This window comes from Gallinula chloropus, assembly GCF_964237585.1.
Source record: "Gallinula chloropus genome assembly, chromosome: 1".
In the NCBI taxonomy this organism is placed as follows: domain Eukaryota; kingdom Metazoa; phylum Chordata; class Aves; order Gruiformes; family Rallidae; genus Gallinula; species Gallinula chloropus.
The window spans coordinates 111442618-111464048 of record NC_140085.1 but is presented as its reverse complement, the minus strand read 5'-3'; the positions used below and the strand labels follow the sequence as shown (position 1 = coordinate 111464048).

Below are 21431 nucleotides of genomic sequence, written 5' to 3'. Positions count from 1 at the left end.
GATTTTTTTCTTCATCAGTTCTCAAACAGCATCCGAGTCTCTAGAGTGCATTTTCCAAGCCACTTCAGTTACCTTTGTTCTGTATTTTCATGTTATGTCAGTGTTCTGTACACTGATTTATACACTTCTTCTGTTCCTAAAATACTTTGTTTTCCTTTGGTTTTGCCTGTTGTTTCACTATTGCTGTACTGCTGCTCCTTATTCTGCATCATTTTGCTGAATAGAAATGGTAATGAAAATTATTAGAAGTGCTGAATACTGCATGTTTCAGCACCTAAGCAACATCTTGTCTTTGGCATTGTTGTAGTTTTATGTGGCTGGGTTCTGGTGGAGGTGGGGGCTGCAGAAGCTCTCTGCACGCCTGACAGAGCGAACACCAGCCAGCTCAAGGCCGGAGTCGTTGTTGACCAAGGCTGAGCCCATCCGCGACAGTCACAGTGCCTCTGGGAATCACATTTAATAAGTAAAAACCCACAAGCAGCCGCTTTTTGCCATCAGAGAATGAGGAGATGTAAGAAACTGTGCAGGCACTGACAGGGGAGAGGAGGCACCCCAGGTGCCAGAGGGAAAGAAGCCCCTGCAGCCCATGGAGAAACCCATGGTGGAGCGGGTGTCCCCCCACAGCCCATGGAAAAGGCCGAGACCACCTGCAGCCTGTGGAGAGGCCCCACGCTGGAGCAGGTGGAGACATACAGGAGATGCTGTGACCCATGTTGGAGCAAGTCCCTGCCAGCACTTGCAGGCTGTGGAGAGAGACAGAGACACAGAGAACAAGCAAGAGAGAGATTTGCGCCACAGCAGGTTTGCTGGGGGAGGTTGTGACCCCATGGAGGACCAGGCTGGAGCAGTCTGGGCCTGAGCGACATCCTATGATTTATGACTGCACCCCATAGCAGTGACCCACGCTGGGACAGCTGGTGAAGAGCTGAAGCCCTGTGGGAAAGGACTCAAGTTGGAGAAGTTCATGGAGTTCTGTCTGCCATGGGTGGGACCCCACGGTGCAGCAGAGGAATGGTGTGAGGAATGTCCCCCACCCCCAACCTCCCGGCTAAGAAGGAAACCAAATTGTGAGGAACTGACCAAAACCCCTATTCCCTGTCCCCCCCCTCCCTGTGCCACACTGGGCCAGGGGGAGGGGTGGAAGGGTGAAATCATGAATGAATAAATTAGTTTTCTTGTGTGTTGAGTCTGTTGTGCCCATCAAGCTGATTGCAGAATGATCTCTCCCTGTCCTCAATATATATTTTCTCCCCTGTCCAGCTGAAAAGGGGAGTGATAGAGGGGCTTTGATGGGCATCTGGCCTGCAGCCAGGGTCAAACCACCACAGGAACCAATCTAGTGTTGCTAAAAGAGGTTTTTTATGTGGTCGTAGTGAGCTTTGGATCAGGCAAATGCTACCTCTGCTCCAGTTCTGTGAAGGAAAAGGAATAAAAACAATACAGTAGAGAAGAGTTACCATATAGGATACCCCTCTTCTCTCCTGCTTGGGTTTGTTTTGCCTCTGCACCCCGTGACCCTTAACTTAATCTTTCTATTTGATCTTTGTGCTATCCCCCCTTCCCCCATGCTGATTTATTTATTCATTCTATTAAATTTTTTATTCCTTTTCTCTCTAATGGTCATGTTTTTGTTGCTCCCTTGTGTCCTATAAGAGCTCAGCAAGCCTCTCTAAGGCAGGAAACAAGACAACTACTAAAAGCACATGTTTCCTTTGTCTAGGTCTAGTCTGGTTTGCAGGATAAACTAGTTTGATTTTACAGAGGAATATGAAACAGTGGGCAAAGGAGGAAAAGGTGGGATTTGAGTTTTTAACACATTGAAATTGGACTGAACCAAAACCTGAGGGTCTTCTGTTGTCACAAATACTCATGTGCTATAAATACTACTGAACACTAAAATCCTGAACACATTGGAAAAAAGTAAAATCAGGATTTATTCTGCTCTGTTGTTGAAGTCTCTTCACCTTGATCTGAAAAGGTGGGTCCGTCCTGTCATGCATAACCTTAGACTCTCTCCACTGTCAGCGAATTTGACAGGTGCTCTGAGGCCTGACAAAAATGATTTGTCTGTGGGGTAGGATCTACTACTGTCAACTTCCTCATTCATCACCCAGCTACATGGGAATTGATACATAATTGCCCTAGAAGTGGAAGTCTTTAAGGATCTTTGTGACCGGTTCCTTCAGCCAGCCAGACCACATGCGCGCTCGCTGTGGATTTTTAATGGGGCTGCTCAGTACCGGCTGCTGCAGTTGCTGCTCAGTAGAAGGACTCAAACCTCTCCTGTGTGAGAGGGAGCCAGCAGGGTTTAGTGTTGTGAGTTGCCTCCTCCCTTGACAAAACCCTGAAACCTAGTAGTAACCTTCAGCATCAATACACATTATTTTACTTTCGGTCCCTTTAGAGCATGATCACTGATTTTAGGTAAACTTAGGTAGAGTACTTTTTGTTCTCTAGGCTAAGTTTTGTGAACTTGCAGACTTGCTAAACCTCTTGGTGATTTTTAAGTGACGGATATTCTACTAATTTCAAATGGAAGATATGAAAAGAAACAGACACTCTGAAAGCTACAATTCCATAATACGCATGGAATTTTACACCTTCTTAAATACAGATTAAAATACTGTAAACAAGGATAAGACTGATATGGGGGATCCACTCTTACTGCTTTTCATATAGGCTAGCTTTGGCTTGCCTCTGGAGCAGTATAGCTCTGTTCCTGATAATGAGACTGGCCTTTCCCTGTTTCCAGTTCATGCTCTTAAGTGAGGTAAAAATTCACGACCTTTAGCATTTTGCAGTGTCCAGTTTAATTTCCTTCCAGAGGCACAACAGTCTGTACCTTTTAATAGCAAAGGCGATGTAAGACGATATTCCTGTTGTCAAGAATTTCCTTTATCCATTTGTTACTCATTTGGGATCTTGACGTCTCCCCGGTGAGCAGGAAGGAAAGCGTCTTGGCATCTAAACTTGCATGCCAACTTCCAGAGCTGTCTGAGGCACTGCAGCACTGCAGTGCATTCCTGTTGGCACACCAGTAAAAAACCCCAACTTTTTAGTTAGGTAACGCATTTAAATCCTTCGCCCTGTGTACCAGGTGATCACTCATTTTGTCTGTACAAGCACAGCAGCCGCTTGAGCTTCAGGTCAGGCAGGAGGCTCAAAGGCAGAGAGCAGACCATGTCTGCAACATGCTCCTGTGGACTAGGTGGTGCTGCCCTTGCACTGCTCCTCAGCTCTGTGGGGCAGCTGGCAGGTCTCTGGCTGTAACAGCAACAGAGCTCACAAATTGTTTCAGGCCAGGAATGCTTTCTTTCCCTTTTTCTTGGTGGTTGGTTGCTTGTTTTTTGGTTTGGTTTTTTTTGACAGTGTACTTAGCGTTGGAAACTGTTCATTGCAGTAACCAGCTACAGCACTAATTTGTCACAGCACTACAGGAAATAGAATTTAAAATACAGATGTCTAGTGCTAACATTTCAAATCCTAAAAATCTGCCTCTGTAAGCAGTGATATAGCAAGGAAGCATTTCACATAGATAAGTATGAAGTCTCTCATTCAAATGCATAAAAAAACTCCAAGTTATTACAAATTCACTAAGGACAACTTGCGGCTTCATCACAAAGACTCATTATATTCAATTCTCTTACGCTTCCCAAATTAGCAGTAACTGGGACATTACCTCTCAAGACTCGACATAAATGTGTCCCTCTCCCACCATCTCCAGCATGAATTGCCTGTGTCTGCTGGGCTTTATTTTCTCTGGCATGAAAACGAATCCAAATCACATGTCTTGATGAAGCTGAGACCAGTTTCAAGTAGTGTAGGTGAAATCATTAAGAAAACCCTGTTCTTGCAGTTCTTCATTCACTGTGAGTGCTTGACACTTGCATTCAGTGCCTAGGAGCTGTCATGGCATGAAATCTAATATAATCTATTTAATCCATTAATTTTGACTACCACCTTTAGTTGGTGCAAGTGACTTAATTTCTGTTCCCTCAGTTTCATCATCTGTGTAAATGCATACTTAGATTTCACCCTTGAACCGCATGTGGAGCCAGCTTTGGTTGGAGTCTTTTTAAAAAAGCAGTTGGGTAAAGTTTAGGATTCTAAAGGGAAATGATGCAAATGTTTTTATGTACAAGAGTTGGACTATGGATATCTTCAAGTGCTAGGAATTTTATTACTGTGATCTATTTGTTGCACACAGTGGTTTTATTATTATAACATGGTTTTTTGGGTCTAACCACAGTTTTTGAGGTTTTTTACTCTGTGGAGTTTGGCTCTTGTTTACAACCTTGGCAGAAGGCATTTCAGGAGGTATTTTTGTCTTGCATTTGTTCACAGCAACCTCATTTGATGTAACAGGCAAAGAATCGAATGGGGTTTTTTTCCCTTTCTATTTAAATTTATGGTAACAAATCAAGAGACCTTGAAGCAGAGTATTGTAAACATGTTTAAGGAAAGTTTGCTTTGGGGACCTTCTCCCAAGCACAGAATGACCTGAAGAACTTGGGGGGAGTGGGTGGAGGAGTGATCTGAGCAATTAATGGCCGAGTTGAGAGTGGATTGGATATAAGCAAGGCAAAATCAAGTTTGTGAGGGCTGGTAAGGGACTTGTGGAGTCATGGCTGCCAAGTTCTAACTGTGCATGGATAGAAATTGTAACTAAACTTGAAGTTTAGGTGGCAAGTATCAACTTTTGCTATAGAAGCAGGTGAGGAACAATATGAGTATGGTTTGTTGGGTTTTTTTCTCTCCAAGAAGTCACCATGAGGATTTCACTAAACTGTCTTTCAAGCTGCCTATTGTTTTGATGCTATTCCAACTATTTATGACATATCAAAGGACGATAGGATCAGTCTTTGCAAAGCAAAGTTCAAAATGGAATGTAACTCTTTAGACACATGATTTCTCCATCTCAATACACGTAATTATATTTTTAGGCCAAGGTTGCTACATTGACCTGTAATTATTCTTTGAACACTGATGCAAGTTATGAAATATTACAGAAATTATACATAGTCCTTTATGACAAAGTAGTTTAGCCTTGATGGTTAATAAAAACAACGAGATAACCCAACTGTTAAGAAATGAAAGAGCATCTCTCTGGAACACTGGGTTCTCTTTCATGTGTTAACTCTCTTCATGTCACCTGTGCCTCAGATATCTTTCAATTAAACTAGCAGAGATGTTTAAACAACGTGCTTTCCACTCCACACTGGGGTCATTCACATTCATCTAATTTAACAGAATTTTGGAAGGTAAGAGGCAGCTTGAAATTGAAGGTGGAGAAGTCAAGCCTCAGAACTGGTGATTCCTTTTACTGCTCCCCTGAGCATACCAACACTACTTTCACAGCAGGAGGTGGTTTTAATTCAGTGCCAACATGCAAATATATTTTTTTTTTCTGACAGAAGAATATATTTGGTTTTATTCAGGCTATTTGTGCAGGATTCATGCTTTCAGGGTCCCTACCGTTATAGTCAAAATTCCTCAGGTTTTATGGAAGATGATTTACTTGCAAACACTTTTTGGGTGTCTTAAATACATCTGTCAAAACATGAAGATAAAGCAAATGGGCAAGATAAATAAAACCCAGCTGAATGGGTATGTTATCAGGCTGAGTTATAAACATAAAGGGGCGAGTCTTAATGTCAGTGAATAGGTTAATGGGAGTTTACATTATTGAGCATCTTTGCTGAAAACTAAAAAACAGGTAGCTGGGTTTGAGTGGCCTGAAGAGCAGGTGTGCCAGGCTCTGATCATGATGAGCACAGTTCCCTTCCAGGCGGGGAGATGTCCTGATGAGCCATCAGGTAAAAAATTCTGGCTACCAGAACTCCTGCCAGTCCAGGGATGATACCTACCCTTGGAGCACAGCAGTGCTGTCTGCTTGCCCCCCAGAGCCCTAAAAAAACCAGCAGCAGCCACCTGCTGCTTACAGGTAAAATACTAAACCTGGGGATATGTCTGGTTTTCATTCTGACAAGGTCTCCTTTGTCCTCTTGACTGTGGGAGGAATTCTGCCCTCCCCTTTAGTTTTAGCCATGGTTCAGAAAATGGTCTTGGTGAAAGTGTGTGTGAAGAGAAAGTAATTAAAAGTGAAAAGGAATGGCACTGTGCTGGTCCTCCAGCTTACAGTGCTAAGAATGAGAATTATTGTCTCTATAATGCAGTAGACCATAATTTATATATAGTACTTCAATACACTTACTGTTCTGTGCTCCAGTATTGATCTCTGCCAGAAAGCATTCCAGTTCAGCACAGGCTTTTCTCCAAATAATTAAATTCTATTAAACTTTACAACTTCTTATGTAAAAACCCATTCTGCTATGTCCTTTTCCCCTATGTTCAAAGTAATGGTAATTTGCTATAGTCCTAGGTAAACCTTTTTCCAGCCTCCACTTGTCTTCTATCATTCAGTCAGTAATATGTTTTGTAATAATAAAAGTAACCATTATTTTCCACTCCTGTTGTTCAGGTTCTGTTCATTGTTTTTGCCACCCTGCTGTAAGCAGAGCAGCTTATTCACTAAAGGGTGGGGGTGCCACCTTGTAAAAAGAGCTCACTTCACAAGGTAGCAGTAGCAGTAATAGAAACCCTTCTTGCTAAAGATATTCCATACACACTTGTCATTGTCAGAAGTGCTGTAATTAATTGTGATCTTAGGCAACAACTGAAAGCTTTGAACTTAATCTTTCATTAGTGAGACAGTTGTGTATGTGGAATTGAGAGGCAGCAAATGCATCCACTGAATACCTCTGCGTTGCAGCTGGGTAACGCTCTCACTTCAGACGGTTTTGCGCCTTACGTGCCAGTGTCATTCAGAAAAGGGTCACCTATTAATCCTTTCCCTTCATATGACATTGGTGAGCGGCTGTTCTTTAGCTGCAAAGGCTGATATGGATTATTTATTTTTTAGACAAAATAGTAAAACAGGATCTGGGAATATTTTACTGCATTTTTATTTTATTACCCACCCTTGGTCTTATATGTAAGAATTGTTAAACAGCAAAATGTATAGAGCATACTTTGGCTGAGTTATTGAACCTGTGTCTCCAGGAGGGTTAGGATTTTAAAGTATAATAAAATTAATAATTAAAAAAACGTGTTTAGGAATTGACTGGTAAAATGAGTGCAGATGTGAAGAAGATGTCATCTGATGCTGCATTTCTTCCACCCCTGTCAACACACACTTTTTGATCAGCCTTCATGCAGTAGTAGAGTGAGTCACCTTATAAAACAAGCAAAGGAAAACACCTCCTAAGAGCACATGTGGTCAGAACAGGATATCAGGCTGCAGATTTTTAAGGAATCCTTACATGTAACTAACGTGTGACCAGAGGTTCCTCATGTACTGCAAGGCAGCGTACGGTGCATCTCTAGAAACTTAAATCCCCAAATGTACTGGAGTGCGAAGGACAGGGCTTGTGCCAACAGCCATGAAGAAATTTTAAAATACTCCTGCTGCATGCCACAGAAGAGGAGGTTCAGTATTTTTATAATTCCTATCTTTTTTTTCTTCAGAGGGAGGGTGGATGGAGGGGTTTTAACATACTGTTGATAACTGTGATTTGTTTAGTACTGGTTGGGGTAGTTGTGTTATCCTTTGCAGCTTCAGTAAATACAGGGACCAAAACATTGTATGGTGATTTATTTTTAAGCAGACTAGTTATTTTTCTCAGAGAAACATTTCTGATGTGAAATGACGTGAACAGCTAACCACTCATTAACAGACCACTTCTGAATCACACTTAGAAGGGAAAAAAAAGATATATAACTGTTTCATCTCACCTTTTAGTAATTTCCTCAACAGATGTACTGAATTTCTTTTTAATGCAAATTGACCCTGTTCTTTAAGAGGTGAAACAGTGTCTTTGTTTGCAGAGTGGGATGTGGATGGTGTTGGTAGGTTGGTTGGGCCCTGCAGCTGAATAGACGTTCCAGGAGCGGCGGGCAGACTTAGTCCTTACAGGTGGCTTTGGGCAAGCTGGGCTTGCTCAGACCAGAGCCAGCAGCAAGCAGGGAGAGAGAAAACCCACCTTTTTTACCCCTGGCTTTCATGTCTGTTTGCTGGGTGGGTTTTAGAAGATGCTGCTGAAGCAGGATGTTTTCAAGGATGCTTTTGGGCAAGTCAGGGTACCTCTGGATAAGTTGTTCACATACTTAATTGCACTTTCTATTGAAAGTGGCTGGCTTATTTCTGGTCTGGATTTCCAACCTTACTGCTGCCTAGCTTTGGTTTCAGACCCTCAGAGCTCAGTTGCTTCTTTCTGATAAAGCTGCTGTCAGAAATCTTTTCTCACTAGAGGTTTTCTACATCAAGGTAGTAGTCCACTCCTTGATGGATGGGTGTAACTGATGGAGCTGCTTAGCATGAGACAGACTTCCCAAGCTCCCATGATCACAAGTGCCCATTTCCAAGTCCTCTTTCTTTTTGGGAGTGTGTTGTGGAGTGCCCTGTGTGGTGTTTTGCACAAGGTAAGAGGTAAGTAGCTTTCTCCTCCTCCGCAGTACTGCTCTTTGTTCGCATTCCCCTCTTTAGCGTTAGCTGGAGAGAGCAGGATATCGGTGCGCTGCCTGCACCCTTTCCCGGGCTCCTGGGCGCAGCCTGTCTGTCTCAGCACGCAGGCCTGTGGCGTTTAATGCCTGGTCTTCGCTTGATTTGGTTTTGCAGAGCTTTTGAAGGGGGCTGGGTGCTTCATAATCCTCGGCACCAGAATACACTGAAATGAGGTTTCCCGGCTCTCAGCACCCTGTGCCACCCCCTGTGCAAGCAGCAAGCGTTCTGGTGGGAGCTGAGGGCATTGCCCAGAGGCCTGGGCCCTGAGGCTGCGCCCGCCAGACTGCCTGAGCTTTTGCAGATCAGACCTTGAACGTACAGGTGACTTAACTGATCTCAGTGCAAATGTTGGTGACCTTTCTGCCTGTTCAATAAATTAAAGGTTAAATTTGCATAATCTATTGGGCAGTTACTTAGATCAGCACTTCTTTCCACTCACAGTTGCACAGACTTAAAGTGAGTTTAAAAAAAAATATATACATTATATTATTATATTATATATATTATTTATATGTTATTAATTATTATATATATTATATGTTACATATTATATATAAGCACTGAAGAAGGACAGGGAGTGCACTAGAGCTCTCCCCTCTTCGGTCTTCCCGTACTAGACCCAGCTGTGTCCTGCAGAGATACCGATGGAGGGTGGAGGCAGAGAGGAGCCCTGTTCACACAAAGCCTGGTTAAAAAATGGGGAGCATAGGCCACACACCATTTTGTGAACGTTAAATTTCATGCAAGGTGGTTTTTCAGGGGAGGAAAAAAATAAATCAGAGTCATGAAAGGAAAATGCAGGAGGGCTAGTTACACACTGTGAGGGTTTCACTGCTCTTGCCTGGGGGTATTGGGTGAACCCCATCAGTGAAGAGGAGCCTGGAAGGGGTGGCCTTGGCTCCATCTGGCACTCTTAAATTTCTTCCTGCTTTGAAACAGAATTTTCATTTTCTATTTGAAACTAAAATGTACTGTGCTTAACTGCAGCTTCAGGAAAGACCAAGATTAAACTGATTTAGTGCTTGAGAGATGGAGAGGCAAAGATACTTAGAAATAAACACAGGAAGGTTTGCATTCAGTCTGAGCTTTGGGTGATAGGTTTTGGCTTATGTTGCCTGTAGCCTTTCTGGCAGGCAGCACTGCACCCCCCAGCACAAACCACATTGCCACTGAAGGTGGGTTGTTATCATCGAGGCTTTATAAAGAAAGAAATTTTTTATACATTTGTTACAGTATTAAAGACTAAATCATATGAAGTTGTAGGATTAACGACTGAAAATAGTGAGCTGTGTTCTATTTGTGTAATTTTTCTGATTCATTGGGAAGCTTATTTGTTCCTGTTTGATTGTTGCAGTACTTCAGTAACAAAGTTTACTCTTTTACAAACTTGTAATTAAATATTTATGAAACAAATCTATAAATGGTGGGAGGAGTGATAATTTGCACTGCCTATGACCTCTCAGTTGGATTTTTTTTGGTGGCTTGTAGATTATTTTTTCTTTGTTTGGAGACAGCCCAGGCCTTTCCTTCAATCCAGTGAGTAACTTACAAAATCCATTGTGGATTTCACACCAACAGCAGTCAAACCCATTCATGCCTGTTGCAGACAACATGTAGAGATACCTCAAATGCAGCCAAATCCAAAGGCTTTCATTTAATTTTTAGCAGGGTTTTGTTTGTTTTGATCTTGTGGTTATTCACCTACTAAATTTGGAAGAAAAATTTGGATTTTTCTGAAGCTTTTCTTAGAATTTGAGGATGTATTTCATTGGGACTAACACATACTTATGATTATTTGTTATCTTTTTTGTTTAGTTATTTAAAAGTGGTGTGTTTATATTTCAGCTTGTTTGGGGGGCAAGTATTTAGAAATAAAAATTGGTGCTATTGCTGAATTCTGATCTTCAGACTGTTTGCTTTTATTCAGGACGTTGAGAAATTTTTGGAGGGTGTGAGGGGTTTGGATTTTTCCCTACCTGCATTAAGTCTTATCTACTACAATGTGTTAACTCTGTAAGTGAAGTTAACTACAGCATATGTACTCAAACAAAAAACAAACCCTGTGCAACTATGTGCACGGTCTTTCTTTGTGGGAATTTTGAAACTAACTTTGCAGTTGTTGAACTAAGTGACCAGGGAAATTAAGCTAATGGTATAATAAAATATTCAGAGACAATATACTTGAACTGAAATAGCTTATCATAGTTGGAGAGCTTCTCTAATTGCTGCTATATCCCTCACATGGGAACGTGGCTGTAGCTAAACGTGGGGGCTGATGGATGGGGCTGCGCAGCGAAGGAGCTGCTGCTCCGCCTGCGTTGCCCCACATGCAAATCCTTGTGCTACCCATGTGAGTGTCGCCCAGTTATCTGACAGGATGACTGGCTGGCACTTGGTGCCTGCTAGCTGGCTGGTTCCTGAATCAGTGAGGGGTTTTCTTAATCAGAGGTGTGGCAAACAAAGTAACTGTCTGTGAGGCCAGGCTGTGGCTAAGGGAAGGATTTTGGAGGTGTGTCAGTAGGGAACTGTGGGGTCCGTAGGTGCCATATTTGCATTGGCATGGGTGTGTTATATTTTACCTTAAAAAAAATAAATTCATAAACAAAGCAGGGGACTTTGCAAAGAGCCATCTGCTGTTTTATGTATGCTAATCATTGTCAGGATTTTTTTTTCCCCTATGGACTTTTTCCTTTGGCAGCACTTTCTCACCTCTTTGAATAACATCGCTTTGTTCACACTGAGGAGTTTCTCCTGGATTAGAAGATGGGGGAATGGGAGGAATCCTTGTATATTTACATACATTTGGTGTGTGCCTCATACGTCTACCTAAGCCACATTTCTATATCCTTCTCTGAGGTTAAATGAGTGGCTTTTTTTTGATGGAAACTAGAACAGATGCTTCTTGCTTGGTCTGATTAAATTTTTGCTGTACTAAATTAGAAATTTTGCTTTTCTTCCCCTCTCCCCCTTAAAATTTTACCTCAGTCCCTACCACAGCTGCTAGCACTCCTGATGCTGTTGACAAATACCTGGAGACACCCGGAGATGAAAATGAACATGCCCATTTCCAGAAAGCCAAGGAGAGACTTGAAGCTAAGCATCGTGAAAGGATGTCTCAGGTAAGGGGAGATTTCTGTCTTTCTAAAGATGACAGGGAGGGAGTCCTTCATTTTCTTATTTCCCAGGGCTTCAGCCAGCTGCCCTGCCTGTTGGCAATTTTTTAAATACACCATTTACTGCCTTTTTTACTCCATCTAAGAGCTCAGCTGGCTGGGATGTACATTTGTGGTTGCATTACAGCTGCAGTCATGGGGAGATACAGTTACATGTGCTGGTAAAAAAGGGGGAAAAAAAGTCTGATTTCTCTCATCCTTGTATAAAAAGATTTGGTTTGCAGGATTATACTTAATTCCAAGTAGAAAAACTTGACCACTGTGCTACGTCCTTCCTTTGGAGCAGTGGAGGGAGCCTATTGCTTGTGAAGAGCTTTGCTCTTCATGTGTATGCTCACATGGTCATGCCCTGGGGTAACATAAGCTCATCATTGTTCACTTCATGGTCTTGAGCCTCCAGGTAACATGAAATGCATCTATGTCAGAGAAAAGAGGAAAAATTAGTGCTTTTGAACTGAACCAGCCTCCAACTGAATCAACCCTTTTTTTCCTTTAACCAAAAAGATGTGTGTAGCCTGAAACTGCGCACTGTGTTTAAGCCTATTGAGAACTAAGGGATGAGCTATTTACTCTCTCAGAAATGGGGTTCATAATAGCAATGCCAGTAAAAAGTGGTCACAGTTGAGCTTTAATAACAACAAAGAAAATATATAATGCAATGTGTGTTTTTTTAGGGTGGAACAGCCACAAAGATGAATGTAGCATCACTCAGGCACACTGAATATATCAGCACAGCTATTTTACCATAATTATTCATTGTAACTTTCTTCCACAGTGGCATTTTTGGTGTTTCTGTGTGTTACTGACACATTAACCTTTAGCTGTGTGCTGTGATGTTTGAGTAGGCCTGCAGTTAAGCTTTTTGAGTGAGTCCCTTTCTGCTGGTGGTGTAGAGCAGGACATCTTACCTGAAGCAGAGGCACGACAGGTGCAAACCACGTGCCATGAATGTGGCCCTTAATAGGTGGGAACATCTGTGCTCCTTGTCTGGCTTCTGCTTGGGAGGCATCATAGCACAAGCTGTAGAGAAATAGTCCCAGGTCAGTGCTATTTGAAGTGTTACTGTTCTGATGGTTTTCTTTCCTCGGGAAGATCTTCATTAACACAACCAATGGCTGGGCTGGCAGCAGCATGAGCGTTGCTGGGGGTGGGTGTGTGCTTTCACAGAATCACAAGAGTGTTAGGGGTTGGAAGGGACCTCAAAAGATCATCTAGTCCACTCCCCCTGCCAGAGCAGGATCACCTAGACTCCAAGCGTTGCCCAGCTTGGAGCTGGCCTGAAGCCCTGGGTGGAGCCAGGAGGGAGGTGAGCCTGGTGAGCGATGGCTTGCGAGGCACTTATGTGCTGTGCTCCGTTTGGGAATGATGGGCTGGGAATCAGGAGGATGAAGAACACTGTGCATGCAGACTGCTGGGCAGAGGGGGAGGATCCTGCCCCAGCCAAGCACAGAGAGGGTTGATGGGTGATGCAGAGTCACCTCATCGCTCCCTGACTCTCAACAGCCCTGCTTAACATACGCTGTAGCGCAGGCATCTTGAAAGGATTCCTTAAGGACAGTCAGTGCGCAAGGCAGGTTTCCCTGGAGCAGTCCTCGGATTCTCACCACGGTTTCAGGTTTGTCTCCAGCATCCCATATGCAGTGTCAAGGTTAAGCTGAGTAATTAAGGGCAGCATTTGGGTGAACTGTGTAATTTGGGTTTGCTACGAAGCTGGTGGCTTGCAGGTAATGGAACGCACGGGCACCCACAGAACGTTGTCATGCAGAGAGACTCTGCAGTGCTGGCAGTGGAACTGACTGGGGAACGCACCCGGACCGTAGCATCGGCCAGCTCCTGGGTAAAGGGGCTCCACGTTTCACCACGTGCGTTGGGGGCAACCTCACAAATGAAGGCCCTGGTTCAGGAGTTTGAGTGAAGATCAGCGCTGGTGCTGCCGCTGCTCTGCCCTCGTTAGCACCTTCCCAGCCATCCCTTCTGTCAGCACTAATGAGCGTACAGCTGTGGGGTGAGGCGGGTCAGCTCCCTCGTCTCGCTGCAATGTCACTCTTCCACAAACAGAAAGAAAGTTAAATAACCAACTCTGGCCAGTTCAGCCAGCTAAATCAGACCTGGGAAACAGCAGCTCGATAGGTACATCAGGAAAGAAAGATCTTTGCTGAAGCTGCTTACAAGACCACATCTTAAAGTGTGTATGTCTTGAAGTACACAGAACCCCTGCAGAGCTTTGAAGAGAGTTAGCTTAAGTTTTTTAAAATTAGTTTTCCTCTCTATGAGAAATGTTTTGTACAGTGTTGAACTGACCTTGCCCAGTTAACATTTCAAATGCTTAAAAAAAATAACATATTACAGAGAAGTAGAAAAGCCAACCACGTATCTTTCTGTTTCCTCACATGACTTGTGATGTGCCTGTGTTCCCTATCAACCCTCCCTTTTCCCACAATTTATTTTTAAATTGCTTTTCACATTTTCTTCAAAATCACGTATATGCTCTCAGTGCATACTTAAAAAAATAATTTGAAGTGCTCACTTGTTACGTTAAATGCGGAATATATTAACTCAGTAAGCTTTTGCTGTCAGTGTTTTTCTCTTAAAAAACAAAAAAAGGCAGCTAACAAGTGCAAGTTGTCAGCAATGTTCTTCAGCTGCACCAATAATATTTTTCTTAACTCAAGCTGAAATATGGGGGGCTTACAAAACAGCAGAAATGCCCATTTTCTGTTAAAAAAGAGAGGAAGTTATAAGTGCTTTTTAGGAAAACGATAAAGCAATTTGTTAATCTTCATGCATGTCATAATCTGAAATAAATTGGGGTTTTTTTCCACAAGATGTGTTTATTTAATAAAGCAGGTAGTTTTAAAACAGCATTCGATTTGATGCACACTTCGTTTTGCGACAGACAATTAAGTATTAAAAAGTCAGATGCTTTCTAGTTCATATAGAAAATGTAATCCTCTAAGGAGTAAAGAAGTTTATCATCAAAAAATGAACTTGACATGAAATATTCTAATCAAAACATGTCAGCAGATACTCTGTGTATCCCCTTTCTGAGGTTTCTCTTTGTTCACCATGAGGTTCTGATGGCGTGTGTTCTTTTTCTCTTGCATAATGACATTCACACAGGCAGAGCCCCAGCTTCTGTTGGTGCTCCTGTCGGTTCATAGTCCACAGCTCCCGAAATGCTCCCACTAGGGCAGTCTCTGCTCTTCTGTACACTGACCTGAGGAACCTCTGGTTCAGCCTATTTTAATCCCTTCTGCTCTTTAAGTCTCTTCAGGCTGCAGACCACGGAAGTTTTTCTGCCTGTACTTCTTGCAGGGCACCTGAAGCAACAAGGTTATAAACTTTCCTAGGCGCTGCCCTAAAGAGCAGGTAATTTTAGGCTTTTCCAGAGAGTTACTAATGCAGCTGCAGGTAACAGCAGCGCTACATCCCCATGCAAGCAGGGTGGCTGTTCAGCGATGCACGTGTGATCTTTAAGCGTTTGATGTTCTTTGATGTATAACAGGGAGAGACTATGCTAACTGATTTTAGGATGCCATGGTTCTTGCTACCTGTTTTGGTACAACTCCCCTTTTCCTCTCTCTAGTTTGTTAACTCCTATGCAGCTCCCTCACTTGAGCTACTGCTGAATAGTCTGGTAGAACCAGATATTGAACTGTACTCAAGGGAGCAGTGTATTTGTACATTTCTCTACTCAGACATCTTGTCACATGCTCATGTCTTAAATTTACTCTTCCTCTGGCTGTTTACAATATTTTGAGAGTCATCACGTGTATAGTACTTATGATAAAAACTTAATGGTATCTTCTCTCCTACAATAGTCTTGTGTCTCAGAAGTTCATCTGCAGTCCCCAGCCAGCCTGAACAGAGCTGGTGTTATGTTCAATGAGGTTTTTTGGCTCACTGCCTGCCACTAGTTCCAACATCCCAGAGACATCTTGAGATGATTTTTAGTGCCAGTGGCACAGTTGAATCAGAACGGTTTGGGTTGGAAGGGTCCTCAAAGCCCATCTAGCTTCACCTCCCTGCCGTGGGCAGGGACACCCTGCACTAGACCAGGCTGCCCCAAGCCCCATGCAACCTGGCCTTGAACACTGCCAGGGAGGGGGCAGCCACAGCTTCTCTGGGCAGCCAGTGCCAGCGCCTCACCGCCCTCATGAGGAAGAATTTCTTCCTTACATCTGATCTAAATCTGCCCTTTTTTCAGTTTACAAATGTTACCCCTTGTCCTGTCACTCCATGCCCTTGTAAACAGCCCCTCTCCATTTTTCCTTGTAGGCTCCTTTTGCCTTCTCCAGACTGAGAATGCACAACTGTCTCAGCCTGTCTTCATGGGAGAGGTGCTCCAGCACCCTGATCATCTTTGTGTCTCTCTCTAGGCTCATTCCAGCAGTTCCACGTCTATCTTATGCTGGGGCCCGTCCCAGAGCTGGATGCAGAAATCCAGGTGGGGTCTCACCTGGGTGGGACAGAATCACCTCTCAACTTGCTGGCCACAGCTCTTGATACAGCCCAGGACACAGTTGGCTTTTTGGGCTGCAGGTGCACATTGCTGGTTCATGTTGAGCTTTTCCTCCACCAGCACTGCCAAGTCCTTCTCCTCAGGGCTGCTCTCAATCTGTTCCAAGCCCAACTTGTAGTTGTGCTTGGGATTGCACAAACCCATGTGCTGGACGTTGCTTCTGGGCTTGTTGAACTTCATGCAGTTCTCATGGACCACCTCTGAAACCTGTCAGGGTATCTCTGGTCCCCCTTCTTTCCCATGCACTGACCATACCACACAGCTTGATGTCACTGGCAAACTTGCCCTTGTCAAAGATGGGCATCTTCCTGTCATAAATTCTCTTTCAGTTGCACTTCTGTGCCCTAGTGCAAAAAATGGGAGTAAATTCTTTTGGGTTTTATATAATGAGTTTTTTGAATTTAGAATTTCTTTCAATAACAAGTGACACTTTCTGTACTTCCCTTTGCCTCTTTCTGTCCCCTGCAGCCCAGTTTCACAAGGAGTCTGCCAGGCACTAAGCCCTGAGTTTTGAAGAAATTTGATTTTGAAATGGCTTGCTGCTTCAATCTCAACCAGAAGTTGTCCTTTTCCCTCAACAGAGCTACAAAGCCTTGAAAAGCCATAAATCTGTGTAGCTTTAATGGGTCTGTGCTTCCAATGAAGGAGAACAGGGTTTTTTCAAGTGCATAGAGGCCAAGTCCAAGCCTTTTTCTGAACGTTTGTATCTGGGGAATTATTTTTTTTTCCTTCTTGCTCTTTGGTTTCCTGCAGAGCACTACATACAGCATATTTCTTAGTCACTCATAATTCTCTAAAGCGATGACCTTCGGAGAGAGCAGGAGTTTTCTCTGGGTGGTAGCACTTCCCATAAATAGCTCTAGGGCAGCTGTATGTTCAGTTAGCACATACACAGCAAGTCCTTTCAACCATTGAAGTCTTCTCAGTTGCAGAAATCAGCACTCAAAGCACAGCTTGGCAATCTTTACATTGAATATTCTTTCTGGAAACAGCCACATAATTCTGTTCTTTCTGCCAGCTATTCGCTCTTGTTGCACCACAGCTGAACTCAGAATCCCATAATTTACATCCTTCCCAATGAGCTGTGTAGGCTGTCATTTTGCCATCCTGCCTTCCATCCTGCCCTTAGAAGTTCAGAGAAATAAAACAGGTCTAGCCTAGCCGAAGGTCTCCTTACCACGTTACCCACAGTGCTTGTTTTCATCGTATGGGTTAGCAGAGGGTTAATTCGGGGGGTAAAGATGGCAAGGGAACTGTGCTGAAAATCCTTCACCTGCTCATTCAGAGTGTAAAAAAGTATTAGGCAGGTGTCAGACGTGGTTTGAAGGTGTAAGAGGAGAGGAAGGAGAAGAAAATGGTAAAGCTGCTAAGCTAGGCCAGTGCTCGAGCTTGAACACATTATTGTTGTTTATGACTTGAATTAATTCCATAATTTCTGGGTCTTCTGTGACATTCACATCCTGGCACCAGTGATGCTTCAGGACTCTAGAAAGGTGCTGCCCATACACATGAATGAAGCTTTCTCAGCCGCCACAATCACAAGGCTTATGTGCACAATTAAGAGATGAATACCTGATGTGCACGTGATGCACAGCAGCACTCTGAGCATTAGTTGGTTGGGTTTTTTCCAGAGCACATAACAGTGCTCTAAGTTGTGGTGTCAGTTCATGTCCTCCGGTCCTGCTTTGTCAGAACAGTGTTAAGATCTCCTGTGCCAAAATGCTGGGAAAGTAACTGGTCATGGGGTGACCTGTAACTTCAGCGTGCTGTGCATCATGTTCTCTGTCACCAGCTGCTTGCTACAATCCCTTACAAATGAATTTCCATGTCCCATTGTAATTTTGGTTTGCTGTCTCCTTGGGCTTTGGCTGCAATTTGCACATCAATGTTTATTTCCCTAGTGAGAAGATAAGGTACAGTTCTTGGGACTGAAGTCTCAGGTGACAGTTACCAGTAAAAGAACAGAGTGATTTCTAAGTACTTGATTCAGGTCTTTATGCTTATGGCTCCTGTCTAACTGTGCTTCTGCTGAAGCCCAGAAGCAGACAAAACAATTTCCCATTTTAAAGTTTTGAGCACCACGTTAGCCTCCCAGAAGAGGAAGACTTGCAAGGAGAAGCTGAAGTCACTTTGTTCAGCCTGGAGAAAAGGAGGCTGAGGGCAGACCTCATCATGGTCTATGGCTTCCTGACGAGGGGGAGCAAAGGGGCAGGTGCTGATCTAACTCACTATATTCTGTGATTCTTTCCTAAACCCCCCTTAGAAAGAGTATGTATGACTGTTTCTGTTAAATGGTAGGAAGTGTGTGAAGGAAAGGAAATGTGCATTTTGAGTCATTGCTTCTAGGTTTCTTCTGTCTTCTTCTGACATTGGGCTAATCCTACGAATAAGCAAGTCCCTGATTTGTGTTCATTGCATTCAATGGAGCGATTGTTCCTGCATAAAATGTGTTATCCGGGGAGATTGCTGTCTAGGTGTGAAATGAGTAAAGTCCCTACGTATGACCATGAGAAGGTTTCAGATGCTCAGAGTAACTCATTCCCTGACTATTGAAATACTGCCCTGTGCTACAGGAGGACGTGGCTTCTCACGTTGTTGAAAGGAATGGTACTGAAAGTTCTCCTACATCATTTTTCCGTCAGCTTTGTACTTGAGATATAAATATATTCTGTTCTTGAAGTGTTTGACACCTATTTCTGGACAGACTAGCGCAAATTCCATCTAATTCTTGATCTGTCCTACTCAAAGGCCAGTGCCACAGTCCGGATAAACCTGTAAGGTTTTGTGGTACCGAAATAAGCATCGCTTAGAACAAGTAGAAACCCACTCATTTTGACCCAGGACATACAATAGATGGAAGCGTTTTCCTTTATGTCTGAGATGAAAGGGGGTTGGTGTGGTCACCCCCAGAGACCTCTACTTCCCTCACTTGAGGGACAATTAACGGCCACGTTGCTTCACAGCGGAGTCTCGGGAGCTTGCGTGATGTGCAGACGTAGAAGTACCATCCTTGTTTAATTTAACAACAGGATCCCACCTTCGTTAAATGCTGTAACTGCTTTTTTAGAGAGATAAAAGGAGAGGAATATAAAAAGCTGGCTGCTGGAGCTGCGGTGTCTGGCTGTTGCTAAGCCCTGGGACAAGAGAGGAAATAAAGTCACGCTCCTTGTTTTGTTCATTAGGTCATGAGAGAGTGGGAAGAGGCAGAGCGCCAAGCGAAGAATTTGCCAAAGGCCGACAAGAAAGCTGTTATCCAGGTAAAGGAAAATGCAACCAAAGCTTTACTGACTGGGCCCACAGTTAAAGTACATCCTACTTCTGTGGGGATTTTGTGTTATTCTCTGCTCTCGCTATTGCTGGTTTTGTTTCCAGCCATTAGTGGCTGCTGGGTATCTCTGTACTTTGCAGCCAGTCCCTGGAACTGCAGGGCAGGACATTGATTGTGACTGCGTGGAGGGGCAGAACTTTGCTTGAATTTAGGTTTGCTTTCAGTGAGAACTGAAAACTCAGCTCCCGTGGGCCCCTTTCAAAATTTAGGCCGTGATAAACTAATACAAGCTGCAGGGCCTAAGCTTAAAGCAGAGATGGAAAATGTGATTTAAGGAAGGAATCATCATCAGTTTTATCTGAAAGAAACCCTGAGCCAAGATTATTTTATCCAAAAATTATACTATCATTCAAAAATTGTGACACGCCACATGCTCCTTGAATCCCACTGTGGCTATGTCTGGCATTATTCAGTCCTGCTACAATGATTTCAATGCAAAACTATGAAAAGATAGAGTTCTGAACCAGATGCATCACACATTCGATCCCACAGCTTTGCCCTCTCTGCAATTTACCCAACTCATCTTTTCCTTTATTGGGTAAGTTTGGGCTCAGATTTTCTTCATGGTGGTTGGTTTATAAGAATTTGTTCAGGTTGGAACTTTTTAATGTAGATGTGCTCGTGAAGTCATGTTGATCCATGGAAAACCCACATGATTTCAGGGATTATATATTTGCCAAGCTCCACCCTCATGTGGGCACAATTCTTGAGCACTGGACCATAGTCAGGGGGCAAATAAAAGATTCACTGGTGGTTGTGCTGAACACAACAGGAATATCTAATGAGATTAATAAAAATCTGGCTAGCTGTTCAGGAATACAGGGCATCAGCAGTTCCCACCGGCATCGATTCAGCACAGATTCCCTGGGAGCCAAGCTAGACTGACACGGGGAAACATTTTGACGATGTGCATGGGAAGGTGTTTGCATCTGCTGATCTCTAGAGGGTGGTGTCTTTGCCGTTCCTGTTGTGATGGATGTTTTTTCAGCATTTCCAGGAGAAAGTGGAGTCGCTGGAACAAGAAGCAGCAAATGAAAGGCAACAGCTGGTAGAGACTCACATGGCACGGGTGGAAGCCATGCTGAACGACCGTCGCCGCATTGCTCTGGAGAACTACATCACAGCCCTGCAGACTGTCCCACCCAGGGTGAGTGCAATGCCGCCACAAACTCTGCTGGCTGTGTCAAAATCACTGTGGCTGTCCTGGGGAAAAAGGGTATGTGCCCAGTTACAGTCCCACTAGTGCTAGTTCCCTGGGCAAAAGCTGCTGCAGCTGCCAGTCACGTTGTGCGGGCTGTGTGTGTACACAAACGTAGGCACGAGCGCGTGCCCTGCCCCAGACATAACACACACGTATGTATGGACCTTTAAGCAGACAGTGTGGAGGTGGCTAGGTTGCCAGAAAGTGTAGCCACTCAGATCCTGCAGAAGGATGGGTGATAGCTTTGCTCTGAGTGATGCACAGCGGGATACTTCATCGTGTCAGGATGGAGCTTAAGGCTGAGCGTGATTGTGGTTTTCTGTTTGGTTTGATGAACTGTTGAAGTGTTTGGTGAAGGAGCTAGTAGTGAGTGTTGTTGGATGATGTGAAGGCAGCACGCTACCAGTTCGGGGTTGTCTGTGTTGGATGTGATGGCTGTTGCTGGGTGTAAACACCAGCATGTGGAAAGTTGAGAATGTGGGTGAAAGGGGATTTTTAATGACTCCGTATGTGTCTGTGATGTTTGTATTCGGTACCTCCAGAAGGGAATCTCCATGAACACGCTGGGGAAACAGTCAAATGTTTCGTACACCTCCCTCCTCTGGAACACTTCCTAGATAGAAAAAGCATTACACTAGTGAAAG

General features: G+C 43.7%; 1 protein-coding gene across 1 annotated transcript in view; it reads left to right on the top strand.

The window, feature by feature from the left end:
• APP (amyloid beta precursor protein) overlaps nt 1-21431 on the top strand; it is a 219002-nt gene that overhangs the window by 136191 nt on the left and 61380 nt on the right. Inside the window, exons 8-10 of the mRNA XM_084271833.1 lie at nt 11549-11682; nt 19441-19515; nt 20575-20733. Of these exons, the coding sequence (XP_084127959.1) occupies nt 11549-11682; nt 19441-19515; nt 20575-20733 (368 nt within the window). The remainder of the gene's footprint in view (nt 1-11548; nt 11683-19440; nt 19516-20574; nt 20734-21431) is intronic.